Raw genomic sequence first — 14,467 nt, 5'->3', positions numbered from 1 at the left:
CTTCACCTGGAAGGCAAAAAGGCTTTTGTTGTTGTATGTTGCATGTTTGTTGTATGTTGTCTTGTTGAAGTAAAATATTTCAGGTTTTTCATTTGCACATACCACCCAAAACTGATTGAAAATTGGCAAATCTTCCCTTTTTTAACTAAACAGGAAAAATAAAAGCTACAACTCTAAATCCTGAATTATGTTTTTATTTCGTTTTTTTACATTTCTTGTGGAAAAAAAGCGCATCATTCCCAGTAGGTCTGGTCCAGATATGTGTCGTGCGTCTAAGGTTGATCATGAATCTCACTCAGCACATTATCTCCACATGTATAAGAAGTGTACCCGACAAGGATTTCAAATACTGCAGCGACAACACTCTGTGACAGTAACGCATGTCTTCCTCTCTTCCTGCAGCGAATGCAAGTGAGCTCTTGATTGGCAGCGTCCGGTACGAGGACACCGGCGCCTACACGTGCATCGCCAAGAACGAGGTGGGAGTGGACGAGGACATCTCCTCTCTGTTTGTCGAAGACTCGGCCAAGAAGACACGTGAGTCATTGTCAGACTTCAACTCTTACTGTGGAAAGGTACAAAAAGAAATAAGGAACATGATATCTGTCAAAGAGAATGCCAAGAAGAAGTCTTCTTAAAGCAGAAGTGACACTGCTGTAAACCCTGCTGGCACGGCTGCCTGGTAGACGTAATTGTAAGTAGTATTTAAGTGATGTACTTCACACAAAGCCTCTTTTAGTTATGGTAAAATCAGACGACACAATATCAGTTCGACAATACCCCAACCTAACAGATGTGGGGAGTCACGCAGCACTAGTTTCTCATTTTATCCCATAATTCATAGCGGGGGACAGGCACTCACATATTTGATGTGTCTTTGATGTTTGGTCTTTCAGTAGATTGCATCATTGTGACGAGTCACACGTTAACATCGCCACCCAGAAAGAGCTGATGAAGTTGAACAGAATAATCGATGACTACTGAGCGATCTCTCGATTTAGGAAGAAATATGATCCCGTCACAAGCGGCGAGGAACATTTTGTAGCTGTCGGATATGATTTGTCTTGTTTCTTGGAAGAATTGTCTCTTTTTTTCCCCACATGGTGATTTCATGTTCTCCTCTCTTCTCCGGTCTGTTCCTCGATGGCTGAATCTGCAGTTGCAAACATTCTGTGGAGAGAAGAAGGTAATACATGGCAGTTGTGTTGTGCTCTCGTTGCAGTGGAAGATATGGGAGGGCATGTTGTTGTGGCTCTTCGGGGCCTGCAGCGTGATGCCTGTACGCTTTCCAAGATGTTTTGCCGTACTCTCCGAAAGCATCAACGATGTTTTCTCTCCAGCAAAAACTTTACTTTACAAGAATGGCTTTCCTCCGTGCATGCCCGGCGCGTTTCAAGCATTCACCCAGTGTTCACCACAAGGAAAACAACCCTGTGGTTTTCAGCAGTATCCTGTCTTTGTACGATATAATATATATATATATATATCAACATATATATACTATTACCACATCATCAAGAACAGTTGTGCCACCGCAGAGTGCAATACAAACACGATCTGCTTCGTACACATCACACAGCAGCTTTACAGCGGTTTAGAGCGGTGAGCACTGTGAGTTCCTTCATTAGCACAATGTGTGTGTTGTGTGTCAGCTCGTCTCTGTATTCACACATGAATGCATGAATATATATATGTTTTTGAAGTTCTCCCGTGTACTCTGTAAATCTCGCAGCATTATAGTGCAGAAATACGTCTTAACGGCCCAACAAATCAATCATCGTGATGGTTTTAGTCCACGCAAGCCTGTTAATGTGCTCACGCTCACGTGATGAATCCCCGACGGCTGTAAGGAGCGTGTTGCTCATCCAAATGCCTCAACGTCAGACTCTGATCCTCGCTAACTCTTCAGCGGCTGTTTACAGAACGAGAAGTGAGTCGTTCCCTCGAAGAGACGGCGCCTTTAATTTGACGGCTCCTGCTACAGGATGCTGTGGACATGTTACAGGATGCTGTGGACATGCTACAGGATGCTGTGGACATGCTACAGGATGCTGTGGACATGCTACAGGATGCTGTGGACATGTTACAGGATGCTGTGGACATGTTACAGGATGCTGTGGACATGCTACAGGATGCTGTGGACATGCTACAGGATGCTGTGGACATGTTACAGGATGATGTGGACATGCTACAGGATGCTGTGGACATGTTACAGGATGCTGTGGACATGTTACAGGATGCTGTGGACATGTTACAGGATGCTGTGGACATGCTACAGGATGCTGTGGACATGCTACAGGATGCTGTGGACATGTTACAGGATGCTGTGGACATGTTACAGGATGCTGTGGACATGTTACAGGATGCTGTGGACATGTTACAGGATGCTGTGGACATGCTACAGGATGCTGTGGACATGTTACAGGATGCTGTGGACATGCTACAGGATGCTGTGGACATGTTACAGGATGCTGTGGACATGCTACAGGATGCTGTGGACATGTTACAGGATGCAGTGGACATGTTACAGGATGCTGTGGACATGCTACAGGATGCTGTGGACATGTTACAGGATGCTGTGGACATGCTACAGGATGCTGTGGACATGTTGCAGGATGCTGTGGACATGTTACAGGATGCTGTGGACATGTTACAGGATGCTGTGGACATGCTACAGGATGCTGTGGACATGTTGCAGGATGCTGTGGACATGTTACAGGATGCTGTGGACATGTTACAGGATGCTGTGGACATGCTACAGGATGCTGTGGACATGTTACAGGATGCTGTGGACATGCTACAGGATGCTGTGGACATGTTACAGGATGCTGTGGACATGTTACAGGATGCTGTGGACATGCTACAGGATGCTGTGGACATGTTACAGGATGCTGTGGACATGCTACAGGATGCTGTGGACATGTTACAGGATGCTGTGGACATGCTACAGGATGCTGTGGACATGTTACAGGATGCAGTGGACATGTTACAGGATGCTGTGGACATGTTGCAGGATGCTGTGGACATGTTACAGGATGCTGTGGACATGTTACAGGATGCTGTGGACATGTTACAGGATGCTGTGGACATGTTACAGGATGCTGTGGACATGTTACAGGATGCTGTGGACATGCTACAGGATGCTGTGGACATGTTACAGGATGCTGTGGACATGCTACAGGATGCTGTGGACATGTTACAGGATGCTGTGGACATGCTACAGGATGCTGTGGACATGTTACAGGATGCTGTGGACATGCTACAGGATGCTGTGGACATGTTACAGGATGCTGTGGACATGCTACAGGATGCTGTGGACATGTTACAGGATGCTGTGGACATGTTACAGGATGCTGTGGACATGTTACAGGATGCTGTGGACATGCTACAGGATGCTGTGGACATGCTACAGGATGCTGTGGACATGTTACAGGATGCTGTGGACATGCTACAGGATGCTGTGGACATGTTACAGGATGCTGTGGACATGCTACAGGATGCTGTGGACATGTTACAGGATGCTGTGGACATGTTACAGGATGCTGTGGACATGCTACAGGATGCTGTGGACATGTTACAGGATGCTGTGGACATGTTGCTGACAGGGCCCTTTGTAACGGCTAGCAGCCGCACGCTGCCCATCCCGGCCAACGCGACAGCATGCTAGCAGCGTCCTCGCTGTGTACGTCCTCCGGCGGGGAAATTGAAATGTCAAAAATGTCAGATAAGATGGGAGCCGGGATTTTCTGCTGTTTTGTTCATTTGTATTTGTTGCCCTTTTTTTTTGACGAGCATTTGTCAACGGTTCCATGTCTGCCCGTGTTCTCCTCCAGGGCTGAGTGTGGGGAACATGTTCTACGTGTTCTCCGATGAGGGCATCACCGTCCTTCAGCCCAGTGAATGTGAGATACGCAGACACATGAAGCGGACAGAGAGGATCGTTGCTACCTATGTAAGTGCACGTTATGTCTTTTTTCTATTTTGTACTAGTAGATTCCATAGGATTAAAGTCGATTACACAAAGGCCATGTATTGACTTGAGGAGCCTGTATTTCAGTCTAAAAATCCCTCCATATGTTCCTGAATAGATTTTAGGGTGGCGGCATCTGTAACTGCTGAGCTGCTGCCTTTCAAAACCAAGTCAAAGATGTCACTTTGTTTTCTACATGCACTCAAACAATCATGACACATCAGGTGCACCGCTGAGCATCCTGCTCAGGCAGTAATAGGTCTAATTAGGTTTTGGTAGCATATTCCAAACAAGCTCAGCAAGGAAGGAGGTTTCATGCTCAAACCAACCACCACCTCATTTACTCGAGGCACAGAACTGTTATTCTGTTATTCAGTTTTAGGGTGGAAGGAAATTGCCAGCACAATGAAGGCCATCCTTCCCTCTCTGCCCCTCCCTGTTGTCAGCGTGGGGCTCCTCGCCTTACTGATGTAATGGGATTACTTGTGTCCATTAGTCAGCTGTATAGACTGCATAGAGTCTACACCACCACCCTGAGGTTGTTAATCCACCGGAGAACATCCCTCTCACAGAGCAATGGGCTTGAGATGGTAAGAGTGGCTTGTTCCTCTGAGGGATTTGGGTTTTACAGGATCCTGTAATCGTATTAGAGATCAATACAAAGTCAATAAGCCGTGTGTTCGCCGCGTCCTGCTGTAAACAGCAGTTTCTCCACTTTGGTGAGGTGGAAACTCTTGAAACATAACCTGTGCGTGTGTGTGTGTGTGTGTGTGTGTGTGTGTGTGTGTGTGTGTGTGTGTGTGTGTGTGTGTGTGTGTGTGTGTGTGTGTGTGTGTGTGTGTGTGTGTGTGTGTGTGTGTGTGTGAGAATGCCTTGTCAGCAAAGACAGCAGGCTGCAGAGCCTGGAGAGGCGATATGTTTGTGTTTTTTATATCTTGTCTAAATGCCTTTCATGGATCACATCAAGCTCTTTGAAGCACCTTTTTGTTTGGAGGTGTGTTACGTATAACGTTGCCTTACTTCACATTAATTCAAAAGTTTTCCAATATAACTGTATAAACAGCATTAGTGCTGCACTGAGTGATCAAATGAGTTCATCTTGAGGCTCATTCAAAACAAGAAATCCACACCGTGGGCTCTGTGCGTTTAGCCTTTTTTAAATGTATGGATTAAACAATGAATGAATGAATCAATAATTAAAATAACTGATAGATCCAGATCTTACCCCTTAATATGGCACAAATAGGCTTAATTATGAACTTGCTCTCCAATGCAATGAACTGTTTTCAGTGGTTATTAAAACATCAAATGGGACGTCACAATAAAAGCTACATGTATGTGTACAAGAAGCAAGTAATGCAAATAAATGCTTGAATTGTTGGAGGCTTGACGGAGTAAAGAGCATCGTCCTGCTGATCTATGACACAGCAGGAGATCTTGCCAACCTTCTCCTCCCTCTGCTGCTCTCGTCTTCCTCCCATCGTCCTCTCTGCTCTCTGTTTGCTTCTCCCCCAGGAGGAGATGTGCCCTAAAGGGGAGGGGGTGTCACCTCAGCACTGCGTGTGGTCCTCAGCAGTCAACATCAGGGATAAGTACATCTACGTGACCCAGCCCCTCCTCAGCCGGCTGCTGGTCGTCGACACTCAAGCACAGAAGGTGGTGCAGGTGGGTGGAGCCGTTATCCGTGTCTGTCAAACACAGCAAAGAGTCCGATCATCTCGGGGATGATTCATAGACTGACGCTATGAAACGTCTGTGGAAACCTGTGCATTCATCTGTTGTCCGGTTAAAGTGCTCTCTGCTGCCGCTGTCTGCGCTCTTTCAAACCTCCACTCTTACTTATTTACTGATTCATTCATTTACCAGGGACAGTGCACATTAATGCAACACATAACTTCAGCATCAGTCTGACACTTTGAGTGGTGAAGAGTTTTCATTGTAAGCTGCTGGACAGGTGAGATGCAATGCTTTCATCTTTTGCGGTGCCATTAAATGATTTAAAATGATAAAAGAAGATATATTTGTGTCGTAAAATCATACCTAGTGCTGCTTTTCTCCAGTGTCGAGAGCTCAATTGAATTCTGGCCCAAGTCTTTGGGGGGGGGAAAGAAAAGTTGGATGCATTGAAACCGGAGAAGCACATCCAGTCGATTTACATCCACGCAGCCAATGTTTGGCTACAAGTCAAACAGTGCGTTCCATTCACCGCTGTTGAACTGCCGCTGGCGTAAGGAGACCACATGCAAGGGGAGATAAATCAAGTGCACCTCGAGCGCTGGAAACAATATGGTGCCCAGGTGGGTGCCGGCTGCCTCGCCATCCATCTTGCCTGTAACGGCTGTTTAGAGACTGAATCCCTCAGGTGTTCTTCCAGGGTCAACATCATCAATACTGAGGAACGGGATGAGAGGAACGGGAGGCGGCAGAGGAGAAGGGAGATTAGTCAACGTCTGAGGAAAATTAACGCAAAGATTGTTGTAATGTAAGTCTTATTCTCACATGAAAACCAAAAGAATGTGAAGCGATATCATGAGAGGAGAAGCAGAGTCGTGTCTCTCTGGCACAACAGTTGGAGTTCAGGTCGAGACCTCTCGGTGTGTTGCTGCCCACCGGCTGCCCCTCTTCCTCTCTTCCCCCATCCAGCGCTGTGAAACTGCCCTCTGCCCTCGATCGCCCGATCGCTCTCTTGCCTCGCCCCCTCTCTCCTTCTCGGAGACCCTCCCTGGCCTTTGGGTGCAGGAGGTTAATGCATCCTCCTCTTTTTTCCTTTCTTCTCTCTCTCTGTTATTTCAAAGCCATTTGGGTTGTTTTTACAAAGCTTGTAGCTTCCTTTCAACAATGGCCTTTAAAAGAAGACGGCATACAGTGAATGCACTTCATATACTGACAGAAGGAATGCGTGGACACAACAATTAATTACATTTCTAGATGGTAAAGTCAGAATGCTGCATTAATTATGCTCACAGAGGAGAGCAAACACAGTGGCCTTATGAAGTGTGAGATTACACCAGAAGGTTTATTTGTAGGAATACACCCAACCTTATTGTCTTTAGTCATACACTTTGACTGTAACAACGAAGAAAGTGTCATCGGTATTAGGGAGGAAAAAACACAATCGATGCCACATGAACAGGAGCTCCATCGAGCTCAGCTGTTCTTTCTACCTCTGGTGAAAAGTTCTCTTCCTTTTCCTGATTTCCAGCAGACACTAGAGAGAGCTAAACGCAGACTAACGCGGACACGCCGTCCACCATCTCCACCAGTGTACACACACACATATGCTGAGTGGACACTTGGCTGGCCGGTGCCGAGCGGAGGGCTGGACCTCCCGTTACTGAACACAGAGCTCGTGGTCTCGCTCCGCTCGGCCAGAAGCAGCGTAATGGATTGTGTTATTCCTTGTTGACATTGCAGCAGACCTGAGGTTGAACACACCCCACCTCCACATCGCTCGACGGTTTCCGCGCTTCTCTTCCCTTTCTCCCTTTCACTTTGTCTGCACGTTATTCTGTATTCGTTCTGTTATTTCACCTGATGTGTGTCAGACGTCTTCACTAAAAACCTCTCCAGCAGAAACGCAGTGAAAGTGCACATGCTGTCAACGTTTTCCTTTCAGTTTCTGGCACTTGCACCTCCGTCCTCCATTCCATCGAGAGGTGTTACCCCCCCCAGCGTGTTTAATAGGTCGGGTAGAGTGCTGGGTTTGTTTCACCCAATCGTTGCAACACGTTTAAATCATTACAGCAAGCTCCATACTTACAACGCATTCATGCAGGAGGACTGCAGCAAATTGCAGATACATTTCCAATTGAGTCATCTGTGAAATTGCGTGGAATCAACGTTCGCAGAATTGATTTCTGGAAACTGGCCCGTGGTCCTCTTCACATTTGCAGTTCTTACAAATGCGTTTTTCCATTATTTTGTCAAATATCTCCTTTAGAAGTCTCCTTTGTGTGCGTGCTTGAACATGGAGGATGTTGCTGATCTCACTGGTTGAACCACAGCTCACGCTGGGGACTCCCCGTTGCTACGGCTGGTTGTTAGGTTTGCAGAACTGCTGTTTGTTCATTTGAGAGCAGCACAGAGACTGAGGTTTGATTGTTTGGCATGGTTTTAGATAAGGATTGCTCAAATTTGATTGTTGAAGAATTTGTGCGCACAATATGGACCAACAACAAGCTAATCATTCCAGATTCCACTTCCTTACATATAACAGTGTTTAGTTGATATTTAACATTGATCAACTTTTGTTTTTGGCAGTATAACTTTGATTTATTTATTTATATTTATTGTGTCAATACATATTGAAACAATCTGTGATTCAAACATCCTGTTATTATCATCACCGACTGTTAACACAGTGCATACATAAGCAAACACAACATATACAATAGAAATGAATAAAACAAAATAAACACGGAAGAAAAGGGTTCCAGTTGACAGTCGACCTGTTACGACTGAGACGGTTTATCACTGAACACGTCTCCACAGAACGGATCCTTCTAATATGTCGTTAATATTGATATTATATGTCGTACGTTAATTATCTTTACTTCATTTAAAGACAGAACAACCTTTCTCCAACAACGTTTCGTTCAATTTGAATTGAGCTGAAGAAGAGTTTGTCTAATGTGTTCCTCGCTCTGTCCATCTCTCCCAGGCTGTAACAACAGATCCCTTTCCAGTCAAGATGCGCTATGACAAGTCACATGACCAGGTGTGGGTCCTAACGTGGGGGGACATGGACAGAACACACCCAACTCTTCAGGTAAGCACGCTGGTAGTTTTCTCTACAAAGTCAAAGATGGATCATAAAGCTGCAGTAGATAGAAACATCAAGAGATGACGACACGTTTACAGTGGTTGCTTGTTACTGGTTCCTCCTTTCCTGTTTGCAGAAGATTGTTTTCGTAAACGAATCCAAAACTAGAATCCACTTTTTGGAAAATGTAATGAATGTGTTGATTCCAGTGCAGGAAGTTCGTCTCCACTGCAGCCTCATTGTTTCTATCAGGCTGGTGATTATCTGCTGAAGATCGAGCCGAGTGCAGCTTCAGAAGTGTAAAACAGTCCTTTATTATCGTGTTATTACCAACACACGCCTACTTGTTCTGTGGTTGTATTTGTGAGCGATTATTTTCCGGGAAGAATATAATCTATATGAACTGTAGACAATCCACCAAGCGGGGGAAACAGAGCCTCATAACTACCAATGGAGCTCCGCTGTGTTGCTGCGTGTCCGCGTCATGTGATGAGTCTCTCATCCATGTTTGGTTTACAACATTTACCAAGACAGCAAAACAGCAATTCACAGCTGCGGCGCTGTCGGCTGGTGCCCGGCGTCCCTTCGGACCGCTGGCGTTGGAGGCTTCACGAGTGAGAAATGATCACAGGTGTGGTTGTATTTAATCCACCTCGGGGGATCGGGTGAGGCGGGGGAAGAGAGAGGAGGTGGAGGGGAGAGGGAAGCGAACAGAGCGGGGCCCCGGGGGAGAGGCATGATGCTGGTTTTATGTATTTATATGTGTGTGTTCGCAACAGTGGAGGACACCAAGTCACCAAGGGATCCCATCGTAATCTCAGTAATAGGCACAAACATGTTTATTGTGCTGCTTTGTCCCACTGGAGGGACGGATCCCATTACAATCATGTGAGGTGTTGTGTTCAGTCTTTCCTGTTCAGGGATTGCCGAGTCTATGACACACACGATCAAATGTACGACTCTTCAGAGGATCTGTGCAGTGGAATGACTCATCTGACATTCAGAAAATCACTTCAATTCATGCGTTCAGTGCTGTTTGCATTGTTGGTTTCATGCGGACATTATTTATCTTAATCAGTGGTCGTGTAGCTGTTAATGATGCAGTTGTTTGTCAAATTGTCCCGAAATAACATTCTTTGTGATTCCATTTTAAACAATTTTTAAAAAAAAAAATTCTTTAAAAAAAAGCTTGTTTTGGATCTAAAGGTGTCACTATGGTCTGGCAACAACGAGCAGTGACAGCTGTGTGTGGGCTTCAACAATCTGCATGGCCAAGTGTGTGTGTGTGTGTGTGTGTGTGTGTGTGTGTGTGTGTGTGTGTGTGTGTGTGTGTGTGTGTGTGCGCGTGTGCGTGTGCGTGCGAGAATGCCTTGTCAGCAAAGATGAAATGATGTGTGTGTCCCAGTTAAGGTGTGCACTTGTGGCGTTTGTGTTGCGAGTTGTTTTTAAACTTCTCTCAGAGGTTATAATCATAAATGAAGCAGAAAATTCTGTGAAAATGTGTTTTTCATCACAGACGAAACAATTTTCTCCTCCTATAATTTGGAAAGAATCAGAGTACAGGGAGCAGCTTTGCATAACATTGGTGGCTGCTGCCTGAACCGCGGAAAAACACATTTTTGTGTTTTTCATTTTACTCACTTCCTGCACTTCTTCAGGAGTAATGAATAATTAGCGAGCAGGGGATGAATCACTCAAAAATGCAATTGCGGGGAAACTGCGTAATGGGATTGGAGGCCACATGGATCACACCACAAATAAACGCTGTGATAATGTCATTATCGTTTGGACTGAAAGGAATTGACCTGTTCGGCAGCAGCCCGTCGCCGCCTCGCCTCGGCGGCTCGTACACGCGTCCGTGTCCGCGAATGTCAACGTGTGCGCCCGCGATGTGTACGCTCAGCTCGGTGCGCGTGGTGTTTCTAAGCATGCCGAGTTTTAGGATGGCTCAATATCTCTGAGTAAACATCAGAGGGAGGCTGATTGTCAATTCATTAGAGGAGAGAAATGGAGGGATCTCCGCCGGGCAGAGAGAAACGTGGCCTTTCAGTCAGTCGGTCCATCTCCGTGCCAAGAAGACGTTTAACTCGCGGGCACACAGGGACACCGCATCGTCCGGCTGTCTTTCTCCCCATTCATCTCGCCACCTCACTAACTGTCGACTAACAGGACGCTTACGATTTAAATCAGGGGCATCTGGTGGCCTGGTGATGAAGACGCACATCATATAACTGCAGTGTCCCGAGGTTCCGTCCTGTCACCTTTGCTGCCTTTATTTTACCGTAAACTGTCCGATAAAGTAAAAACACATCAATCGATATCTGATGAAAGAATAAGTGAATCTGCAGACGTTGGAAGGCAACTAATTCATTTAGTATGTGAGTATAACACATGAGTATCTGATGTGCATGTCAGCAAACATCTGTCTCTTTCTTTGTCACGCATCTATAAATATATGATGTACAAAGTATTCATTTTAGTTTCAACATTCTGCATTGATGTTGAGCAACAGGAGTCCTCCAGGGACTCCATCACGTGCTTTATTGCTCCCCTGCAGCGACTAGACGAGTAATTCTGATAGTGCAGTGTTCGGGTTATGCCTTTTTATGAATTCTCTAAATAACACATCTACGCTGGAGCATGTGAGGAGTCCCATCTTATAATGGTGCTCTCTAGTTCGATAGGAGAGTAAACACAAAGCTACTCAACAGTCACTGTCAGAACCAAATCACCGGCAGATCTATTTGGTTAGAAATGGATGAGCTAGAGGAGAGAGAGAGCGTTGTTGAGCAGCAAAAGCAACAACTCTGCACCTTAAAGTGCTCTATTTAGTGCCTTGCATGTGACAGTTGTGAGGGAGGAGTGTGGAGATGAGTGTGGAGACGCGGAGGCGTTGACATCAAAGTAGATTTTTCGCTCAGTTCTCTGCTGTTGAAACAATGTTCAAGACGCTCTGCAGCAACATCTGCAGAGGTGTCTGAAGCGAGAGCCGAGTTTCTCAGAGAATCTATGAAGCGTGTAACGTCGGAGGGTAAAGAGCTGCTTCTACTCTGCGAGCAGCAGCCGAGTGTGACCGCTTGCTTTTAATAAATGCAGTCCTGCATCGGTCCCACAAACAACCTCACTTGTCCTGGACTGTGACCTGATCATTCAGGCATGCGCGATGAAGCGTGTGTCATGGACGAGGCGGTGCATCATCACAAGTGTGCGTGTGCACTCCCAGCCTTTACAAACGTGCTGACTCAGTGCCAGGTGTATGACATGAGAGATGGGGCTGTTATCGTGTAAGACGACCATCTTTGAATACGATGCTTTATCAGAGAACTGAGGTGGGGCCACGTCTCGTCGGCCCAAGTCGTACGCTACAGATGTTTGTCTCTTCCGGGATACATGGGCATGTCACCTGAACGAGCTCCGGCTGTTAGGACCCGAGATACGAGCCTTTATTCTGATGAAGCATAAAACGTCACAGCAGGAAGATCCTCTTTGAGCAGGACCACCAGGTCGATGCTGATATTTGAGTTTCAAAAGTAGGGATCCCTAATTAGTTCAATAGCTGAAACATAAACAAGCTACATCATCAATCTGCTGTTTCTAAATTAACATTTAATGAACAGACGATGCTTCTGAGACCAACGAGAAAAGGTCCTCAGCTGATGGTGATCAAAATAAAATGTGAAAAAGTAGGGCTTTAATAGGTCAAATTACTGTATTAATAACTTTGAGAAGCGTGACCTTTCACCTCATTATTAGTGGTATAAATACAATGATCATTTCCAACGTTAACAACATATCTAACAGAATGTTCGGTCCATAATTGCTGCCGTTTATTCTTTCAAAAACCACATTCTCACTGCGTCACCTCTACATTCATTATAACCGCAATAACCGGAAATCATATTGGCCCATGTTTCAGGGTGATAACGTCGTGCAATATGACGACAGCTTGATTGGAAAACCTCATTCAAAGTTTTAAATGTCAAAAAATGAGATTCGGTGCAGCCCCATGGCGAAGCCAACACGAAAACTCAATCTTTATTTGATAACAATGTTCAGAAATCATGTCTCATTTATTGGTTTTCCCTTCAGTGATTAGTTTATATTTGTTTTGTCTCATGAATGAGTATTGTGCAGCGCTGGGATGGTGAACATCTTTGGTCCAAACTCAGTGTTTGAACACAGACTCGATCCTTTTCTTCCTCTGCTGCCGATAGAATTTAAAATGTAAAACTTCACTTGTCGTTGTTATATTCTAGGTATTTAATATTAATGCTGTACTGTGCATGTCCACAGGTCATCCCTCAAGCCAGTGTGGGAGAAGTACATCACGCCATCCGCACAACGTTCCAGAGGGTCAGCGACTTCTTCATTCCTCCAACCAACCTCATCATCACCCACGTGAGGTAAAACGGCACACACACACACACACACACACACACACACCCACACACACACACACCCACACACACACACACACACACACACACCACATTCAGCCACCGCCGCCCTTAAAACACAGGCGACCTCATTGCTCACTCGTCACGGATGTCCCTCTGAAGTGAAGGAGGAAAGAGCAGATGAGAATCCTAATGAGAGTCTGGATGTGTGTTAATCACTGCGACCTACAAACCTAGAAAGGCTATTAACCTTTCTTTTGACCTTTGTCGATTTAGGTTTGCCTTTGTCTTCCTCAAAAACGAACCCGCGGTGCACAAGATCGACCTGGAGACCTTCCACCGCGTCAAGACCATCAGCCTGAGGAACTACAGCTGCGTACCCGTCAGCATGGCCTACACGCATCTGAGCGGCTTCTACTTTGTCCAGTGCCAGAGCAAGAACCGCCTCCGAGCCCCACCGCAGCTCCTCATCGACAGCGTGACGGACACGGTGACCGGTCCAAACCTCAACATCACAGGGCAGCCGTTTGTGTCGCCGGACGGCCGCTACATTGTGACGCCTGACCCGGAGACCTCAAAGCTGATGGTACAGACGGTGTCGTTCCAGGGCGAGCTGGGTCTGAGCCATGAGCTGGACGAGCCTGTCGCCGTCTCTGATCTGGCTTTCCAGCCGTCCTTCACGGAGTCCAACCAGCACGTGGTTGTCGCCACCTCGGGCTCAGGCACGGACCTGCTATTCGCCGATCTGTCCTCGGGCCGCACTGAGGTTCTCCGGAGCCTCAAGGAGCCCCTGGCCCCCCGAGCCTGGCCCTGGGGAGGCCCCAACCGAGTGGTGGTCTCCAGCGGATTGTTCGGACAGTACCTGGTGACGCCGTCGGCCGAGTCCCTCTTTGTCCTGAACGGCAAACAGAGAACGCCACACTGCGAGGTATCAGACATCAAGAGAGGGAACACAGTTGTCTGGGTCGGCGAGGTATGAGTCAAACAGAAAGACAGAGACGTAGGATTAGGGACAGACATAAATGGTATTAAAAAAAAAGGAAAGTTCAGGCCAAATGACCTATTATAAGATTTATGTGAAGTTGTGGACTCAACCCTGGGACTGAAAAATACACTTAAAAACACAGTAATTGAGAAAACATTAAGAAAACCTGTTGTGATATTTCTATTGGGAGAAAGTGTCAATGGCGGTCAGTGCAACAGTGATCTATGTGCACTCAACTATACAGAATTGTACATTATTGCACTTCCTTCCATGTTATCACAGCAAATAGGCACCTGGAGAGGGTTATTAACCAACTATGCACAATGCTCACTTTTTTTAGAGTAAAAAGCTTT

General features: G+C 46.1%; 1 protein-coding gene across 1 annotated transcript in view; it reads left to right on the top strand.

Moving 5' to 3' along the window:
* The window catches only part of fstl4 (follistatin-like 4), a gene marked incomplete at both ends in the record, with an annotated part of 145,465 nt that extends 131,357 nt beyond the window's left edge, over positions 1-14,108 (top strand). Inside the window, 7 exons of the mRNA XM_079283103.1 lie at positions 403-537; positions 1,160-1,186; positions 3,834-3,952; positions 5,486-5,635; positions 8,631-8,738; positions 13,026-13,135; positions 13,406-14,108. Coding sequence (XP_079139229.1) covers positions 403-537; positions 1,160-1,186; positions 3,834-3,952; positions 5,486-5,635; positions 8,631-8,738; positions 13,026-13,135; positions 13,406-14,108 — 1,352 coding nt within the window. The remainder of the gene's footprint in view (positions 1-402; positions 538-1,159; positions 1,187-3,833; positions 3,953-5,485; positions 5,636-8,630; positions 8,739-13,025; positions 13,136-13,405) is intronic.
* Between the last annotated feature and the right edge of the window lie 359 nt (positions 14,109-14,467).

The sequence above is a fragment of the Melanostigma gelatinosum genome (genome assembly GCF_949748355.1).
Source record: "Melanostigma gelatinosum genome assembly, chromosome: 14".
Classification (NCBI taxonomy): domain Eukaryota; kingdom Metazoa; phylum Chordata; class Actinopteri; order Perciformes; family Zoarcidae; genus Melanostigma; species Melanostigma gelatinosum.
The sequence above is the reverse complement of the archived record's forward strand: the minus strand, read 5'-3'. Positions and strand labels throughout refer to the sequence as shown.